Source organism: Rhinolophus ferrumequinum, chromosome 22, assembly GCF_004115265.2.
Source record: "Rhinolophus ferrumequinum isolate MPI-CBG mRhiFer1 chromosome 22, mRhiFer1_v1.p, whole genome shotgun sequence".
In the NCBI taxonomy this organism is placed as follows: Eukaryota; Metazoa; Chordata; class Mammalia; order Chiroptera; family Rhinolophidae; genus Rhinolophus; species Rhinolophus ferrumequinum.
Genome location: NC_046305.1, coordinates 13,328,084 through 13,346,236, shown reverse-complemented (window position 1 = coordinate 13,346,236; position 18,153 = coordinate 13,328,084). Strand labels below are relative to the sequence as shown.

General features: G+C 42.9%; 1 protein-coding gene across 1 annotated transcript in view; it reads left to right on the top strand.

The window, feature by feature from the left end:
* Nucleotides 1-18,153, top strand: part of STX6 (syntaxin 6) — a 30,178-nt gene that overhangs the window by 6,749 nt on the left and 5,276 nt on the right. The window contains exons 2-7 of the mRNA XM_033092824.1: nucleotides 3,515-3,684; nucleotides 5,739-5,833; nucleotides 8,437-8,499; nucleotides 8,972-9,097; nucleotides 10,254-10,360; nucleotides 14,165-14,259. Of these exons, the coding sequence (XP_032948715.1) occupies nucleotides 3,515-3,684; nucleotides 5,739-5,833; nucleotides 8,437-8,499; nucleotides 8,972-9,097; nucleotides 10,254-10,360; nucleotides 14,165-14,259 (656 nt within the window). The remainder of the gene's footprint in view (nucleotides 1-3,514; nucleotides 3,685-5,738; nucleotides 5,834-8,436; nucleotides 8,500-8,971; nucleotides 9,098-10,253; nucleotides 10,361-14,164; nucleotides 14,260-18,153) is intronic.

Genomic DNA, 18,153 nt, shown 5'->3' with positions numbered 1-18,153 from the left:
TCCTACAGGCAACTGAAAATGTAGAAGTTAATTCTGAGTGAATGGTTAGGGCTGGAAATGCAGTTGGGGTCAAAAAGGCGTCTTTTGAACCTGTGTGTTGATGAGTACCTAGAAGCTGCAAAAAGACTACTGAGGAAGAAACATGGGGACCAAATGGAGGAAGAGGAAAGAGAAAATTGGTAGAAACTAGAGGAGTACAATGTCATAAAAGGAAGAGAGAGTTTCAAGAAAATAGATATGAAGGCTGTAGTGTCAAGTACACTGCAAATGAAGATGAGTTCAAGCCACGGCTTTGACCTGCAGCATCACTGGTGGCAGTGTTATCCCAGGAGAGCTGTGGAAACAGCCGCGGGCCGACGGTCACAATTGTATATAACTGTAGGTAACGCAGCAAAGACAAATGTTTTTCCCCACAAGAGTCATTGCAAAATTACTATTTACCCACCTAGGAGTTGGATTGTCGGGTCATATGGTGAGTGTGCATTTAATTTTAAGAAACAGCCAAACTGTTTTCCAAGACGGCTGGACCATTTTGCTTTCCTACCAATAACGCCCGAGAGTTCCAGTGACATCACCACCTGGTCAGCACTTGGCATTTTCAGTTTTGTTTTCTGTTTTCTTTTTTAAGCCATTTGAAATATGTAGTGGTATCTCGTTGTGGATTTAATTCACATTTTCCTGATGACCAATGACACTGAACATCTTTTCGTGTGCTTTGTTTCCATCTCTCTGTCTTTTTTGGTGAAGTGACTATTCAAATCTTTTGCCCTTTTTAAAATTGACTTGTTTTCTTGTTAAGTTTTGAGAGTATTAATATATTCTAGATATGTCCTTCATCAGATATGTAATTTGAGAAAGTTTTCTCCCTGCCTTACTACACATTTTAATATTCTGCGTCAAAATGAAAGCGTGCATAAAGCACTTTTGCTATATTGTGAAATAAGATGGCTGTTTCCACGAAAAACACTTCTGAGATTGAGTTGCAGGCTGAAACAGCTCGTTTTCTTCACCACACAGAATCTCACTTTTACTTGAAAGAATAACTGACAAATTGGTTATTAAGACTTGAATATGTTCTCAGATCTCAAAATTATCTAAAAAATACTTGAGATGTTCTCTTAAAAATGAATGCGAATGAACCTGTCACTTCATGGATAACAGCTGACAGTATTTTTGCTGATGATAACATTAGAACCTCCCCATTTTTTAAATAGAATTTTGGAAAGCTTATACCAACTACTGTTATCTTACAAATTCCCAATACTTCAGTTTTTCTGATGAGATTGGTGGTGATATTATTATGTGATTTTTGGATATTGTGTAATGAAGTGAGTCAGCATTTGAAAGATCTGTGATACATTTTCAAATGACCAATCATGATGTTATAAAATCGTATGTGGGTAAAAGATCCATTCAAAATACATTGTAATGTATGAGAGTTCAAAGTCTGCTACAGTTTCAGGTTCCACATTGCAACTAACCTTTAAGAAACTGCCATTTGTCACATTTTGGTATGGTATCAAAAAGAATATCCACAATTATCTGCGAAAGCTATTAAAATACTCCTCTCTCTCCCGACTATATATCTGGATGAGGCTGGAGTTTCATCATATACTCAACCAAAATGTATGTCAACAGACTGAATGTGAAAACATGAGAATCCGGCTGCCTTTTGTTAAACCAGATATTAGAGAGATTTGCAAAAATAAAAATGTTAAACAGTTCCACTTTGATCTCTACATTTTTTTTGTTTCAGAAGTTATTTTTCACAAACGTGTTAACATGTAGTAAGTTCGTTATAACTTTAATTACTTGATAAATTTTTAAAATGTCTGTGTGAATTTCTACATAAATTTTTGTGGAGTCTTCAATAATTTTGAAGAGTGCAAAAGAGCCCTGAGACCAAAAAGAGAGACAAGGAAAAAAGTATGGATTGCTGCTTAAGAGAATTGAATTCCAGCATCAGACTTGTGTACTGGTTGTAGAAAACATGATATGCCCTAGCCCGAGTCTTCTTAGGTTTGAGAACTTCTTAGGTTCAGTTCTCAAAAAGAAATTTATATTTACTTTACAGAGTTGATACATTTTATATTCTTTAAAATGAGATATTGCTATTGATCCCTCTTTATCTTCCGTTATCATAGATGATATTAAACACTTACAGATAAACCAAGTATGTGGTATTATGGGGAGATGTGTACCCCTTTCTCCACCAAATCAGCCAGAAACCTCAGTAACGAGTAAAGATAGTAAATTTACATCTCACTTACTTAGTCCTTCCCATTTATCTCAAATAGAGTTTCTCATTAGCACTGAAAGTAAAGGCTGACATGAGAGAAACCAGGAGAAGACTTACCTAAATAACCCATCAACTGGATATGAACGTCCCTTGGTAGAGTCATTGCTGGTCGTACAGCTCAGTGATTTATTAGTCAGCCCGGACCCGATAGTGATACGTTTAACACTCAGCCATTTAGTTCTCATCAGTATTCCGCAGACTGGAAAATTGTAAGGCACTTTCCTTATTTTTGTTAGTGCATTCTCTTCTGGTACTTGAAATGTCAGCAGGAATAGGATGCATGCAGAGTCTGTCTTGACGCTGTAGACAGCAGACACCCTGATTGAACACCCAGAAGAGCTGGTTAAGAAATCACAGAAGAATCAAAGCAGATCTCTTAGTGTGAGAGCAGTAAGGTTATTATCTTTGTACACAAGAAACCATGTGATTATAAAATGACTCCTTTTTGGCTTTTATATGCCGTCGTGTTAGATTATAGCATTTAAATGGTGGATATTGGCCCAATGGTAGGGGGGCAAGTTTTTAAAACCTGGTGACTGTATCTAATCTAAAAGCATCCTATATCATAGCATTTACGGCCCGATCCCAGTCTTTAAACAAGAAATACAGCAGTCTGCTCCACAGCATTGCTTAGTCCAGGGAAGTAGATATGTGTCAAGTTAATAATGTTTGGAACTCTTCTAATGAGATTTTGGGTTTAAAAATGTCAGAAATAAAAATACTCAACCTCTAAAAGGCTAGCTTTTTCCACCCTTTTACCCCACCCCCAACCCCAAGACAAGAAAAGCTGTATTAAGACTTTTACATCTGAATATAAATTACTATCCCACCAAATGGCAGTATGTGGGAAGGTTAATGGCCCTTTAGTTAATTTGTAGGATTGCTTCTTAAACTTCTTCAAGCATAGTCTGTTCAGAACAAAATTAGATTTTTGTCTTTCCCAAACAAACTTGGTATTATAGCTGCTTAAATAATGGCTATTTTATTCTGAACCTCAGCTGAGAACATAATCCTCAGACGGTTACTTTACAGTTTTGAACTTTGATATTTGTCCGTGAAGAGCCTTCTATAAAGACTTACCAACTCTTGTGGGAATGATGGTTGCGGAGGATGGTATGTGCCCGTAAGTGTTCGCTTAAGTCACGTAGTGACTTGTTTAGGGAACCTGTCCTCCTCTTCCTCACCTTCGTTTCCTCTCCCTCACCTTGGTCACAGAGAAGTACAGAAAGCAGTCAACACTGCCCAGGGGCTGTTTCAGCGATGGACGGAGCTCCTCCAGGACCCCTCCACGGCAACGAGGGAGGAAACGGACTGGACCACCAACGAGCTGAGGAACAACCTCCGCAGCATAGAGTGGGACCTAGAGGACCTGGACGAAACCATCAATATCCTTTTCTGTGGCATCTGTGCCCTGTGGGGCCAACAGGCAGATGGGCGAGTTTTTTATTCAGATGTCTCAAACACATAGATCGGGCATTTCCTTTTATAATCGACTGATGTTGCTCTTATGTGTACCATGACACACTTAAAAGAATTGCCCAGTAAGCTAAGGGAGAGTAGCCAGTTTCTTCTATAGCGCGGGGCATCCCCTGCTGTGGAGAGGCAGCGTCTTACAGTGGTTATACCCTCGAGTCAGGCTGCGTGTTGAGTCCTGGCCCACTGGTTACTGTGTGACTCGAGGCACATGGCTCTGTGCTTCAGTTTGCTTTCCGGTAGCAAGTTGGGATGCTAATAGCACCTCGCTCCTAAGGTTGTTGGAAGTTTAACAGGTAAAGAGCTTGGAAGGGAGCCTGACACACAGTGGGCGTCTGTGGAAGTGTTAGCAGTTGTGATCACACAGAGGCACATACAGAGCCCTTATTCCACATTGGTCATGAGAGATCAAAAGAAACTCCTTTTGTAGACTGTCTTCTTCCTGTTCAAGAGGGGACGGGACACTGCCAGTGTCTACTTGAGAGGCATCTGTGCCCTGAAACTGCATTTAGGAAAAGCACGGGTATGGTGCTAAGTTTCACTGTCGATGTTACTAATAAATACATCTGTCAATCGGAGTGATGAACCAGAAAACTGTAAAAGCCACGTTACGTGGCCTTTTCCACGGGAAAAATCCCATTTAATTAAAACTTTAGGGTGAAGATATGCTGGTTGCATGTTCTGAGCTCTGTTTTGTTTTTTCTCTCATTGTGATAAAAACATCAAGCGAACCAGACTTTGTCGGGATCCCTCCATACTCAGCACGGGATCCTCTGTTAAAGTGTGGAGCGCACCAGTTCTACCAATCGTAATGACGCCACGCACCTTTTAAATTATTCAAAGACAAGTGTGCTCTCTAAAATGAGTGGAACAGAATATGCTAAAGGGCGGCATCAAAAGCACAACTCCAGGGGGCGGCCGGATGGCTCAGGTGGTTAGAGCGCGAGCTCTGAACAACAAGGTTGCGGGTTCAATCCCCGCATGGGATGGTGGGCTGCACCCCCTGCAACTAACGATTGAAAACGGCGACTGGACTTGGAGCTGAGCTGTGCCCTCCACAACTAGATTGAAGGACGACTTGGAGCTGATGGGCCCTGGAGAAACACACTGTCCCCCAACATTCCCCAATAAAAATTAAAAAAAAAAAAAAAGCACAGTTCCAGGGAGTTACGTCTTCCTTTGAGATAGGAAGGAAGAGAAAAGGATTGGGGGAAATAGAGAAATTGTGAGAGGAAAAAGGACAGAAGTTTTGATAGATACTCAGAGATGCTATTTAGTAAACAGTTATTGAATGTACCATGTGCTGGACATTTTGTTTGGTACTGAAGCTGGAATGATAAGCAAAACAGTGTACCAACCCTCATGGAATTTACGGTGGAGGGTAAAGAGGGCCTGGGGGCAGTGGAACCGACATTAATTCCATCATAGCACAAATACATACTGCACACTAGGAGAGGAGAGTCGAGAGCCTTGTGGGCGCCTGACATGGGGCTGCAGGACTACCCTGAGGGTGAGATCAGGAAGTTTCCCTGGGAAGCCTCCATCTCTCTAGATTAAGAAGCAGGGCGAGCTTCTTGACATAAGTGGAATGGTTTGGGATGGCAAATGAAAAAGGCTTGCGAAAGGTGTCATGGAAAAGGTGATCTGGAGTAAAAACACAGTAGCTACGAAGTGCTAGCGGGCATCTGAAAGAGCCCAGCCCCTGGCTCTCGGTCAGCCCGCCCTGGGCATGTAGTGACCCCGTCAGGGCTAAGAAGCCTGGCAGGTCCTCTCTGCCTTGGGGGCAAGGGTCTGCCTATGGCTGTGGGCAGAGAAAGTCTGAGAATGGTTAGTGTCAAGGTGACCGTGGGTCAGGTATGTTGGGCCAGACTTTATTGTTTGCCTGTGAAAGAGTCAATGATTTAACGTGATGTCATTTATTAGGCTTTTGATGATGACATGGCTCTACCTTGACTTTTTGACCCACGCATAGTTGAAGCCAATCCTAGAAAATTCAATCTCGACGCCACCGAATTGAGCATAAGAAAAGCCTTCATCACAAGTACTCGGCAAGTTGTCAGGGTAAGGAATATGATGCTATTGTGTTACTTGTGTAAGAAATAGCAAACTTCTCAGAACTCTTTCCCTTAATTTTAAACTAACAGGTCAACTCTGGAACCACTTTTTCGTATGAATTAAATGTCAGTTTCCCACGTAGAATTTCTCTAGGTGAAAAAATAAAACACCTGTCTTCAGTGTTGTCAGACTTATTTCTTAGAGCAAAAATGAGGGCGTAGACTGCTGGCTTTGGGAAGTTACTTCAGTGGTGTCCTGTTTGTCTATAACTCTCGTTCCTCCAAATCAGTTGTCATTTTTCCTCTTTAGTTCTTAGTATACTATATTTCTGGGCAAAAGGAAGAATTACTATTGTAGAAACCATTTGGTTTCTTGATGGATTTGTAATCACTTTGCATTGTGAAGGGTGAGTCTTACTGGGTTTGGATGGCGGCCTCTTTCACCATCTGAATTCTGGAACTCTTGCAACCCATGTTATTGACATTTCCATATACAACTGCTTGACAGCCTTTCGGGAGGTATCCAGAGCAAGCAAGCAAGCAGCTATCAGAGTGTAAAAAAACCAATCAAAGTGAAGAAATAGTTAATCTCAAATTATCTAGATAATAACCTATTGTTTAAAAACCTCAGTGAAAATATCATTTAAGTAAAATCTAGTATCATTAAGGTATTGTTTGTATTTTGAAACTATATGGCTAAGCCGTTTGATTAGCATAACTAAATGTAAAACAACCAGCTGTCTTTAGCATATGTACTAGAAAGCAGCTTCCTTGAATAAAAAAAACTTGGGATCATATCAGTGCTGACATATGGCTTTTAAGAGACATCTTAGGCAGGAACCTTGGGATACGTTTGCCAAAGATTTTCTATCATGTGATTTCCTTTGGACAAGATTTCAAGTGATGGATTATCACTGAACTTGAAATATTCTTGTTCTTTGTTTTATTCATTAGGTGCCTTTCTATATACATATATCTAAATTGTTTATAAATAAGCCCACATTTTAATGGGTACAGTAACATTTTTGGACCACAGGTGCCCCCATCTATATAATGAGACTTGGATTAGACACTCCTAATTTCTAGCCAGTTCAGAAAGCTATTCTGACAAGGAAGCCCCATTGCTATGTGACATCTTTTTTGGAAAGGTAAATCATTCCCCAGTTATTTATTGAACAAATGAAGTTTGCTTTGTTATTTTTTGTAATAGATTTTTCTGAAGGACACTTCTGTAGATGTTGGTATTTAAATGGTGCCTTGCTGTGAAGCACATATTTTTGACCTTCGTCATTAGAGTTGCTTTAATGGAAATTCAGAGGTCAATACGTTGAAAGTTAAGTTAGTTAGTATAATTGGAAGTAGAATCCAAAGTTTGTTTTCTCGTATCTGTAAAGTTTTTTTAAAGTGCAGTCTTTGAAAGAAGTATTCTAAATCAGGTCCACGCATCCTTGAAGTCCCTCTAGAATTGAGATCTAAACCATACTGTATGATCCAACTGAATACCTTCGGGTTTTCATTTGTTCTTGTTTTCATCTCTGACCCCTTTTTGAGAGGCTGTTAGTATTTGCCAGTGGAGGGTGCACAGTACCTCACTGAGCTTTTGCTGATCTGACTTTAATGAAGTCCAGCTGAAGTCCTGTGGAGGAGAAGGGTGGAGTGGACTCTTTGAAAGTAGAAGCAAGGTGGTTCTTATTCAGACTTCCCACCGTGGGAGTTACGAAAGCTGTGGCACTGTCTGGTCTACCGTTCGCTTGTCATGCACAGGTCTTAGAAGACGTTTCTGAAAGCCTAATACCTCAACATTTGCATGTATAAAATAGTCTACTTGCCAACAGAAAATTATAAAGTATTTTGGCTGCCTTTAAGAAAAATTGTGTTACAGTAATCCTGTATGCAGCTCAAATCATTTTGTGGTTTAAAGATGGTAGGCAAAGTGGCTTATATTTAATAAAGTGGCTTCACAGTAAGGAACGGGTCCATTCATTTTTCTTTCCATGCAAAATTATTTCTGATGTCACTCTGGAAATTTACTCTGATGTTAGAAACCTATAATGAATCCAACTCAAAAAGAAGTGACCTGTTATATCATTATTCGAAAGTCTTCTCTGGTATTTAATGGTAATTATTGTAAAGTGCCTGGTTCCTTACATGTATCACATAAGACAATGCTAGCCCGTGAGCAGTCTACCTGAGGATTACCATTTTATTACTATGTAACCTTGAGAAAGTGTCTTAGCCTTTCTAGATCTCAGTCTCTTGGACTGTAAAATAGAGATAACACCAGCTTTACAGTCGTCGTGAAAATTCAGAGAGAATGTGCGTAAGCATGTAACAGTGTTTCTGGCCTATGGTAGGTTCCCAGGAAATGCTAGTTTCCTTCCTCCTTGCTCCTATTTCAATTTAGTATCCAGGTTACCTGTTTTTAAGGGGATGGTGTTCTCATTATTTCCTTTATTTTCGAGAATGAAAAAAGCCAAACAATGCTGTCTGTTTGCTAAAAAAATTAATAATAACTTACGCATATTTTGCTTGTGTGCCAAATATTAACCATGATTTTTTTTTCATCTAAGGATATTCATTTCTTTTCTGGTCTTCTACTTATCTCATTAGGACATGAAGGATCAGATGTCAACTTCATCTGTGCAGGCATTAGCTGAAAGAAAAAACAGACAGGTGCGTAAACATCTAAACATACAGTATCCATCAAAGAAAATACACGGTTAGATATTTGGAATTTTAAAATGCTGACATGTGTGTCATGTGATTGTGCAGAAGCGCTGTGTATGCCGAGCCTGGAAGGAGGCTGGCAGGTTTGGGGAAAGTCCAGTCACCTCGCTGCTGACTGCCCCAGCACCACAGTCACAAGATGGGCATTTGGTGATTTCAAGTTGACATTTATTTGCATTTTAATGGGACAAAGCCCATTTGTCAGTCCTGTTGGGCGAGCTTGGGGACAGCGTGCCCCTCCTGGCATTCCTTAAACTATAGCACATAGGCACCTCCACTACGACATAAAAGGCAGCCCCGGGGGACAGAGATGGTAAGCAGTATGAGAACTCTATATATCGCCGTCATGGGGTACTCATTCAGAGGTGGAAACCGTCGGTTCCTCCTGACCTGGCTGCCCCCTGCCCCACTCTTGCAGGCGCTGTTGGGAGACAGTGGCGGCCAGAACTGGAGCGCTGGACCACCAGATAAATACGGGCGCCTGGACCACGAGCTCCAGTTAGCCAACTCCCATTTCATCGAGGAGCAGCAGGCACAGCAGCAGGTACAGAAAGTGGGTCGTCTGCCAGCCAGGGGACTTTGAGTGACGCCAGGCAGGCTGGACCAGAGCTTGCCCTGCGGCTGCTCACGGCTGCATGTGGAGTGACTGCATACAGAAAGGGTTCCTAAAACCTCCTCCAGAGCATGGCTGTTTCCGGAGAACCAAGCTTGATTAGGTCTCTCAGGAAAAGCAGACCAGACTGATAGACAAGGTCACTGATTTAAAAACAAACAAACAGAATCCTCTTCCCTGGCCTCCACTCGTATACTCAGTGTTTTTGTTCATTTCAACACAGATGAACTTGCAGAAAAATGGAGTTCTGGTTTCTTCATTGAAAATTATTATTGGTTCCATTATATATAAGAATGATTGCTTTGGTGGAGGTGAAGGGGTAGAAGGAAAGTGAGGCTGATTCTGTTGATGCTTTTGATGTACAGTTGTATTAATAAAAGGAGGCCAATATTTGTTTGGGGATTTGAGGATTATCTATGCATTGCAACTATTGGTTCTTAAATATTGTGTTTTATGTATGTATTTTATATAGTTTATATGTTCTTTTGCCATTCGTATGTCTGCTTAACCAGTTGTCTGCTTAAATTGCTATTAACCAAGCAAACTTCTTTATGAAAAGTGAGGAGGCAGATTCATCAGTCAGTATGTCCTTGGGGTAACTGACTGCCACTGGGCCTCCTCCAGTTTGTCCTTGAGGAGGGAGCAAAGGATTCTGTGCATGGTTTTCCCACGTCCAGAGATTTACCAGACTCTCTCGTATTTAAGTCTGTTGTGGGTTGAGAACTGGACCCTGGCGGTGGGACTCCTCTTCCCAAGCGTCCCCATGTCTCCGTGTCACCGTACAGGTGCTCTGGGCCTTTGTCTGTTCCCTTGTTGGACTTCAGCCAAGCAGAGTAAATCTCTCGTGGTGGTTTTAAGCCTCGCTGGCTGTGCACAAGTGGGATCAGCAGGAGGTGTCAGTAGCTTGACATTTCAGCCTTTCGAGCAGCGCGTTCTGGGAGGTGGCGGTCTGGTCCTTTGATTTCTGGGCTTTGCTTCTGAATGCGAATTGTCCCAAGTTGGCAAAGAAGCCAGCAGCTGCTAGCGTGCTGGGCTCGGAACCAGGTAAGAGGGGTTTTAATGGCTTGTCCCCCTTCTCTGGCATCAGCTGATCGTGGCACAGCAGGATGAGCAGTTGGAGCTGGTGTCTGGCAGCATTGGGGTGCTGAAGAGCATGTCCCAGCGCATCGGCGGGGAGCTGGAGGAGCAGGCCGTGTGAGTGCCAGCCGCCCCTGTCGCGGCCGTGACATTGAGGGGAGGAGCCTAAAAAGCCCGATGGTTATGTGACTAGGAAACCCAAAAGCTATTTAATTTGTAGCTGCATTTTTATTCTGTTTTACAGACTAGTCTCTCCAAAAGAAGCAAATTATCAGGTAAAATATTCAACAGGGTTTAGGCAGAGTTATGATTATGATTTTTTTTTTCAACACCTGCAAAAACAGATACAACTTCCTCTGAGCAGAGACTTGAAGTGTTGTTGTGAATGGAGATATGAAACAGATACGGCTGTGTCACCTCTGTGGGGAGTCGTGTCCCGAAGAGGGTAGGACGTGAGCTAACTTAGCTTTCTCATCCCATGACTCCAACACAACACCGAACAAAGCTTTTTGCTTTGCATCGTAAATTTCAGCTTCCTGAGAAAACCTTATAAACTTAACTCCAATTAATAACAAAATCTTCCCCTTCAAAAATCAAAAGTAAAACACACAAGGAAACATAACTAGGTTAACTTTTTTTCCTTCAGCATTCTGAACTATGACACCAACATCAGCATTTTTAAATGCTACCACATAAATACCTTTACCATTTTACAACTTTTTTCCTGAAAAAAAGTAAGGTAGTCCCACTAGGATATATTAGAAAGCCTCCCATCTCAGTTCTGTGTTCAGTGTTATACATTCCTTTATTGTAAATTCAAACTGGGCATCTGTTCTGGGAGGCCCTGGGTATCAACCGAGGAGCAAACAGAATAGACAGTGTCTCTGCCACAGAGATTACCATTTCCTGGGTAGAATAGACGTGATATGAATGAATGCAAGTCACTAAACGGCGACAGAAGTGGGAGGACTGCTGTGGTGGGGGAAGTGCGTGGTGCCTCGAGAGCCCTGCCTTAGCCTAAGCTGTACACCCAACTTCGTCCAAGGTCCCTGAGAACCGGAAGGATGTGTTGGTGAGAGTGGGGGTGGAAGAGGAATGTGAAGGGTGAGGTCTACCTGGAGGAGGAAGGAGCACCTGTGAAGACTTGGAGATGAGAAGGTGCATAGAACCAAAGGGTTAGTGTCAAGAGCATGGGGCCTGGGAGAGGCATTGCAGAGGTCAAACGGAGGCAGAGAACAGCTCGGGCAGGACGCAGAAGCCATGGGAAGGAGTTTGGACTTTTCACTCTAAGGGTGGTGGGAAGCCAGGGAAGGCTTGTTAGCAGTAATGCCATGGTCAGGCCCACAGTTTTGGAAGGTCCCTCGATCTGGGGTTTAGATGATGAGCCCACTGGAGCCAGACTGGAAGTAGGAGCACCTCGGTAGGATGCTGGAAGAGCAGGAATCTGGGCGTGCCATTTAATTTCTGTCTAATAAAATTTATTCCACTTTGGGGATGGGAAAGGACTAATTGCCTGAGCTCCCGGATAGATGAGAGAGAGACAGGGAGCCTGGCAGACTTGCAGGGAAAGATGGTGAATTGAACACACTGTGATTCTAAAGCCCGCTGGAACAGTAGCAAAGGGATTTTGCTATGGCTTTAACCTATGGACACTGAGCATGGACTAAGAAACAGTAACCAGAGTAACACTTAGGTCCTGGGAAGTAGAAAGCTGAATGGTTACGAACTCAGCAGACCAGAGAAAGCAGACCGCTCAGGCAGCAGAGGGGAGAGCCACGGAGCCATGTGACTCACGCTGCAAAAACCCCAGCTGAGAAGAGCACTTCCTCACTCATGACATTGAACCCTGAAAGTTGATGTTATCAAACTGCGACACAATTGTATTGGAAGGAAGGGGGGAGAGAAGTGGGGAGGTGGGGGTGCAGCGGGAGGAGAGCTAAGCCCTAGCCTTTCACGGTGGGGAGTCAGCGGAACCAGGATACAGAGATGTCAGTGGGTTACTTCAAAAAATAGAGAAAGCACCAAGAGACTAGTGTGAGGGGTTGAAAGCGTTTGTCGGAGAGAACGGTAAACATCTGTGGTTTTTAATAAAAAGCCTCGTAGGACTATTTCTCTAAACTATGTATATGTGTGTCTCTGATAAAAATAACAAGTACATTAAAAGGAAGAAACGTGGGTCTTGGACTGAGACCTATGCTGTCCAGTGCAGGAGCCACTGGCCACGTGTGTCACTGAGTGTGTGAAGCGTGGCCAGTCTGAAGTGAGATGTGCCCTGAGTGTAAAATGCACACAAGATTTTGAAAAAAATGTAAAATAGCTTATTAGTGATTTCTTACATTAATTACATGTTGAAATGATACTATTTTGGATATGTTAGGCTAAATAAAACAGATTAAATGTATGCCTTTTTTTTTTAACCTGGCTACTAGACAGTATTAAATGGCATGTGTGACTCACCTTCTGTTAAGTTGGTGCAAAAGTAATTGTGGTTTCAAAGGTTAAAAATAATTGCAAAAGTGCCATTACTTTTGCACCAACCTAGTCTTTCCTTTGGACAGCACTGAGTTCAGTAGATCTGGCCTAGAAACTTGAGTAGTGGGTGCCCTGGGCCTAGAGGTTGGGCGACCTGCCTGTTTTGTCTTCAGGAGGAAAAGTCCTGCCCAGCGCACCAAGGTAGCTCTGGTTGTCAGGCTGTGGTCCTGCCTGGACAGGTCTGCCGCTGCAGGGCCAAGATGCCAGCGAGCGGGGTGTACGATGAGCTAAAAGTGTTTGAGTGTGAAAATCCAGGCGAGGGACAAAGACTTGTTTATTTAGCTGTCAACATGGAGTTTATTTACTAGTTGACATAATAAAGACCTGGTTGCCCCAAATCCTGCAGGGCTGTCAGGTGCCTCGTGTGGGCCCAGATCTAGACATGCAGTTTCTAGCTGCCACTGATGCTGTCAGAGTAATGAAGCCTTTTTAATAAGACCTCTGGTACTGACCGGTAGGTTACGTTCTAGCCTCAGGATAACCATGTTGATCCAAGGTTGACACATCTGGAATGTTAGTGACTCATGAAATAAACACTATTGGAATAAGAGTCTTCTGGTGCTTTCTTTCCCAGTTGCACCTTGGACAGCAAATATTGTGAGCCTCGTGGGCCCAGTTCCCTCAGAGGGAGAAACACCGGCTTCTCTGTGGGTGTAAACAAGGGGCACACAGCAGCAGGGAGACCTGGCTTTATGACAAAGCGCAAAGTGCTTTAAAGGAGATTACTCCTCAATTAAAGTGGGCTCTTCACCCATAGTGCTGCCAAGTGCTTTGTGTGTTACCTGGTGCTTAGAAGATCTGGCAGGGAAGCTGGGTTCATAGGTGAGCAAACAGTGCCAGCAGTTGTGTAGGGTGCTTTGTCCACGGTGGCCAGGTCAGCAAGCGGCGAGCCCTGGTTGTGACTTCACGTCGGCTTCTTTCTGCTACACTGCACTGACACTGAGTTTGTGTGGTTGTGTAGTCAGGTCCACAGTGCCTTGTCTGCAATTCTGAAATCTAGAAAAATAAATTTAAAAAAAAATTTAACTTTGCAGCAAGCTCAAGTTACAGTAAAACCTGACCTGAATAGACTGCAACTATGACTGCTCATGGTTGTTTCTCTGCAGAAATAGGATCATGTTTGATTACGGGGCTGCCCCGAGGCCTCGCTAAGGCTGTTGGCTAACATACAGCATGTATAACTTAGTACTTTTTAAAATTCCAATAATCCTGAAATCAAAAGCATATCTTGTCCCAAGGATTCCAGATGATAAATTGGGTGTTTGGATCCCAGTATTGCCTCTCTCATTTGCTAAAACCGAGGCTTAGGTCCTGATTGAATTCTATGACCACGACGTTGCCAAGGCTTGGAGTTGACCAGCGACCTTCTCCATCTGCTTCTCTTTCTAGAATGTTGGATGATTTTTCTCATGAGTTGGAGAGCACTCAGTCTCGGCTGGACAACGTAATGAAGAAACTTGCAAAAGCATCTCACATGACCAGTGGTATGTATGGTGTTTCAAGCATTAAGAATTCTTAATTCTGGAAACACAGTCTCGGGGGGTTCTTTCACGAGTGTGTCCATTCAGATCCCTTTCCTGTGGCACATATTTCCATGTGTGGACTGCACACGGCTGGTGGTGGTGGGTGGCTTTTCTTTGCAGTTACAAATCCTTTTTTATTTGTTTTTCCTATTTCCTCACCCAAATAGGGAACTTATTTTAAAATGAAAGCAAGAAGCCAGTTACTGTTTCTCCTGGACTGACTTCATTGAAAGAAAAGCCACTACCATTTCAGATGAAGTGCCCTTTCAGATCAAATTTAAATTGTTTACAATTAAATCCATAGTGAATATTCCAGCAAATTTGCACCAGGATGGGGATGAAGAAGTAACATTTTCCAAATTAGTTGCTACGTAGGAAGATGGGTTCCAATGACAGTTTTTCCAGTGACTAAAACCCACTTCCCCTAGTACAAGAGAAACAATAGTATATTTTACATCAAAGAAAATCTGGTATCTCTTTTTTTTTCTTTACTTGGCGGGGGTGGCTTGGTGAAGGGAGGAACTGAGATGCTCCTTGAGGTAATTGAAGTGTTCGTGAACCAGAGCACCCCCGCCCCCATGAAAACGTCCCGTTTCTTGACACCTCATTTTTCTGTGGGTTGCCCCCGGTCAGGTACATGTTATAGAGTGTACCCGGTTAGCCTTTTGAGGCAAGATTTAAATACTTGTGCACATTTGCTTTTCAGGAGTTGAATAGTCAAGGTACATTAGCCGCTCTCCGGGGCTCAGTTTTTTTATGTCTAAATAGGTTGATGACTCTGGAGACCATTGTGAGGACTAAATGAAATAATAGTAATTAATGCACAACTGTTTAACTGTGTCTCCCATGTATTAGTACTTAGTGTATGTTGTTTTAAAAAAAACAAAAACAAATGCAAGACTGGCAGAAGATGGCCCAAAGGGGCAAAGGACCCGTTATATCCAAAACAAAGGAAAACTCATAGCTAGACTTACTTCCTTGCTCTCCAGGGACAAATATCTATGCTTCTAGCAGGCTCGTCATTGCCTGAAGCAGGCACCAGCTTAGTTCATCTTTGACACGTTGAGAGACAGGTTTGCACAGTCGCTTTTCTGATGCCCTCTGTTCTCTCCTTTTCCACCCCTCACCCCTCTGCTTGAAAAAAAAAAAAAAAGCAAAGAAGAAGAAAGCTTTAATGAAGTATTATATAACCAGTTTAAACACCAGGCCTCTCACTAGTGTATGTATTAGTCGCAAAGTCAAGTAGCTACTTCAGCACCAGTTTTGTTTGCGGAAGACCAAACGAACAAAGATGCACTGTGTCTGTTCCTCAGCGTTCCGGGTATGAATAATTTAGAAAAGAACTTGCATTGTGATAAGCCGGCCAGTGTATATAAATAGCACTGAAACTTGCTTATGTTTTATTCTACTTTTTCCCGAAAGAAAGGTTTGGGGAGCAAAGTAAGAACTTTGGTTATATTTGTCTAGGAAAGAGAGCCAGGAAACAGAGCATTTAGGCTGAAAGGACCTTCAGTTTGGACAGCGTGCCTGTGGTTTTCATTTTCATCTTTGCTTGCTCCTGAGAGAAAGATCGCTAAGCGCCTCCTGCTTCGGAGTATCTGCTTCAGTTTGACGACAAAGGCGATTTGTATTTGTCTCCATGCTCCGTAACTTTGGGGAAAGTTCACTGCTTTTTAATCAAGCCTGCACGTACAGAAAGGATATCGAGACACACACTGACGTTCGATGAGGTAGTACCTGTGAACACACACGCACGCTGCACCCTTCTTGAGAGACAGGACTTCTGCTTTCCCATGGCTGGCTGCTCCGGGGGCAGACATCAGCCAAGATGCCACACTGACTTCTTGAATGACCCACAAGAGACACACATCTCGTCCTTCTCCTACCCAAAGAAAGTATATTCTTTTGAGTAGACACCAAGGTTGTCTTTCCCTTGCTTTCCAAAATTCTATTGTTCGTCTTTTCACCTTAGGAGAGAAAAATATTTGGTAAGGGGAAAAAAAAAACTACCCCTGGAGTTGTCTTTGTTCCCCTCTGCTCTTTGAGGCAGGTCTTGATCTTGCAGAAAGCTGCGTAAGACTTTTCACTTGAGGTCACAAAAGCCCTTATGGTTAGTCCCGCCCCTTCTGGGGAGAAGTCAGCTCAGGTAACAGCTCCCTGGGGTTATTACCTAGTTCATGCTTCATGGAAGCAAGGTAACCACTTCAAAGGAAAAGAGCTTTAAAAGAGCATTCCTGGGTTGTGCTAGCTTGTGTGATGGATGTTTTCCTTGATGAAAACCCCTATTTAATTCAATCGCAGAAGAGAAAGTGATTGAGGGGGTTTAGTGGAGGCTGATGGAAAACCAAAAAGTGGGAAGCTGGTTCAATATTGGAAATCTGGGTTTGAACATGGCAGGCAGCCTGGGGTGGGCGTGTGTGTGGGGGGGGAGGGGAAGGTAAGTGCAGAAATTAGGTGTGAGATGGGAGGTAGGGTAGTTAGGAAGCAATTACCTTGATTGTTTTGTCCTGGAAGAATATCTAATTTCAACGAGAGTGATTTTAAATTATTGTAAACATTTTAAAATAGATGAAAGAATGTTGGATACTAGGGTTTTCTTGACCATGGAAGTGATAGTTAACCAGATTAAAAATAGAAGCTGGCATAGGCCAACTCTGGAATACTTTGGAATAGTCCTATTTCAGAAAAGGAATGGATAGAGCTGGGGTCTTTACCCTACTCGCAGTTAGCAAGTGTGTTTCTAGCATGCCTGAGGTAGAGCAAAGTGGTCACCACCAAGGAGGGATTTGCTTCACTTATATCATTTAGTGGATGTTCTATTGGCTGCTTTTAAGAGTTTGCTCTGCAGGACATTTAAATGATTTAAGTTCATGTTCTGTAGACTTAGCATTGTCTTGTGGAAAGTTTTACAATCTATTTTCCTAGATTCAGACACTTTTATTATGTGATTCTCAATAGCTATCATGTGCTAAAATCTGCAGGCTTTCAAATAAACTTCTGATGACTTGGTCTACATTTATAGTTCTATTTAAATGGAACTCTTATTTGTAGCATTTTCATAGGCTAGTGAAATTCTTTTCTTTCAGTCTGACCCTCTGTGGGAACGGCAGGACTTACCAATGGCAAGACCACTTGTTCTTTCTCCGTCTGTTCACATTAAGGAACCTCCTGACGAGTACAACATCGTGTACCCCACGTGTGCCCCAAGAGTGTGTTGTTTAGTTCTCACAGCAGCCCTGGGAGGCAGCCGTTGTAGAGGTTGGAGGGCCACCACAGTCAGGATTGTGGGCTGGAGCTGGGATCCCCCGGGGGCCTGGGTGATCATGGCCTTGCTCTCAGCCATTTTGCTGGACTAGCCACCATTTCTGTTTCAGGAAAGACAGTTCACTTTCATTTACAGAAAAGCTGTGTACATTACTTCAGCATGCTTCTGGTTGAGTAATCTTACTTTCTTGACGAGGTGTGGTGTAAAATGAATCACTGGGGCTTGCGTTCTCAGCTTGTTGTTTCCGGAAGTGACTAGCAGGAACTTGCATCTCTTTTCCATCCTTCCATAGTGTACAGAATAGGGTTCTTGTCGAATTAAATGATTTGATGTTGGAGGGAGCTTAAAGCAGGTGGGCTTTGATCTGGAACGCCAGTGCCAACGTCTTTCCCAGGGACACAGTAAGTACCCGCTGAAAGCGGAGAGCCACGGGTCTTACAGACGGGAGACAGGAAGCATGTCCTTAGCACAAGGCAGCTTCCAGGGGAGCAGCAGGTGCAGTGCAGGCCAGGAGCAGAGCGACGCTGAGAGTACCGGGTGCCTGGACAGGTTCAAAGGCCTCTCTGCCCCTGTCAGCTGCACACTCTGTC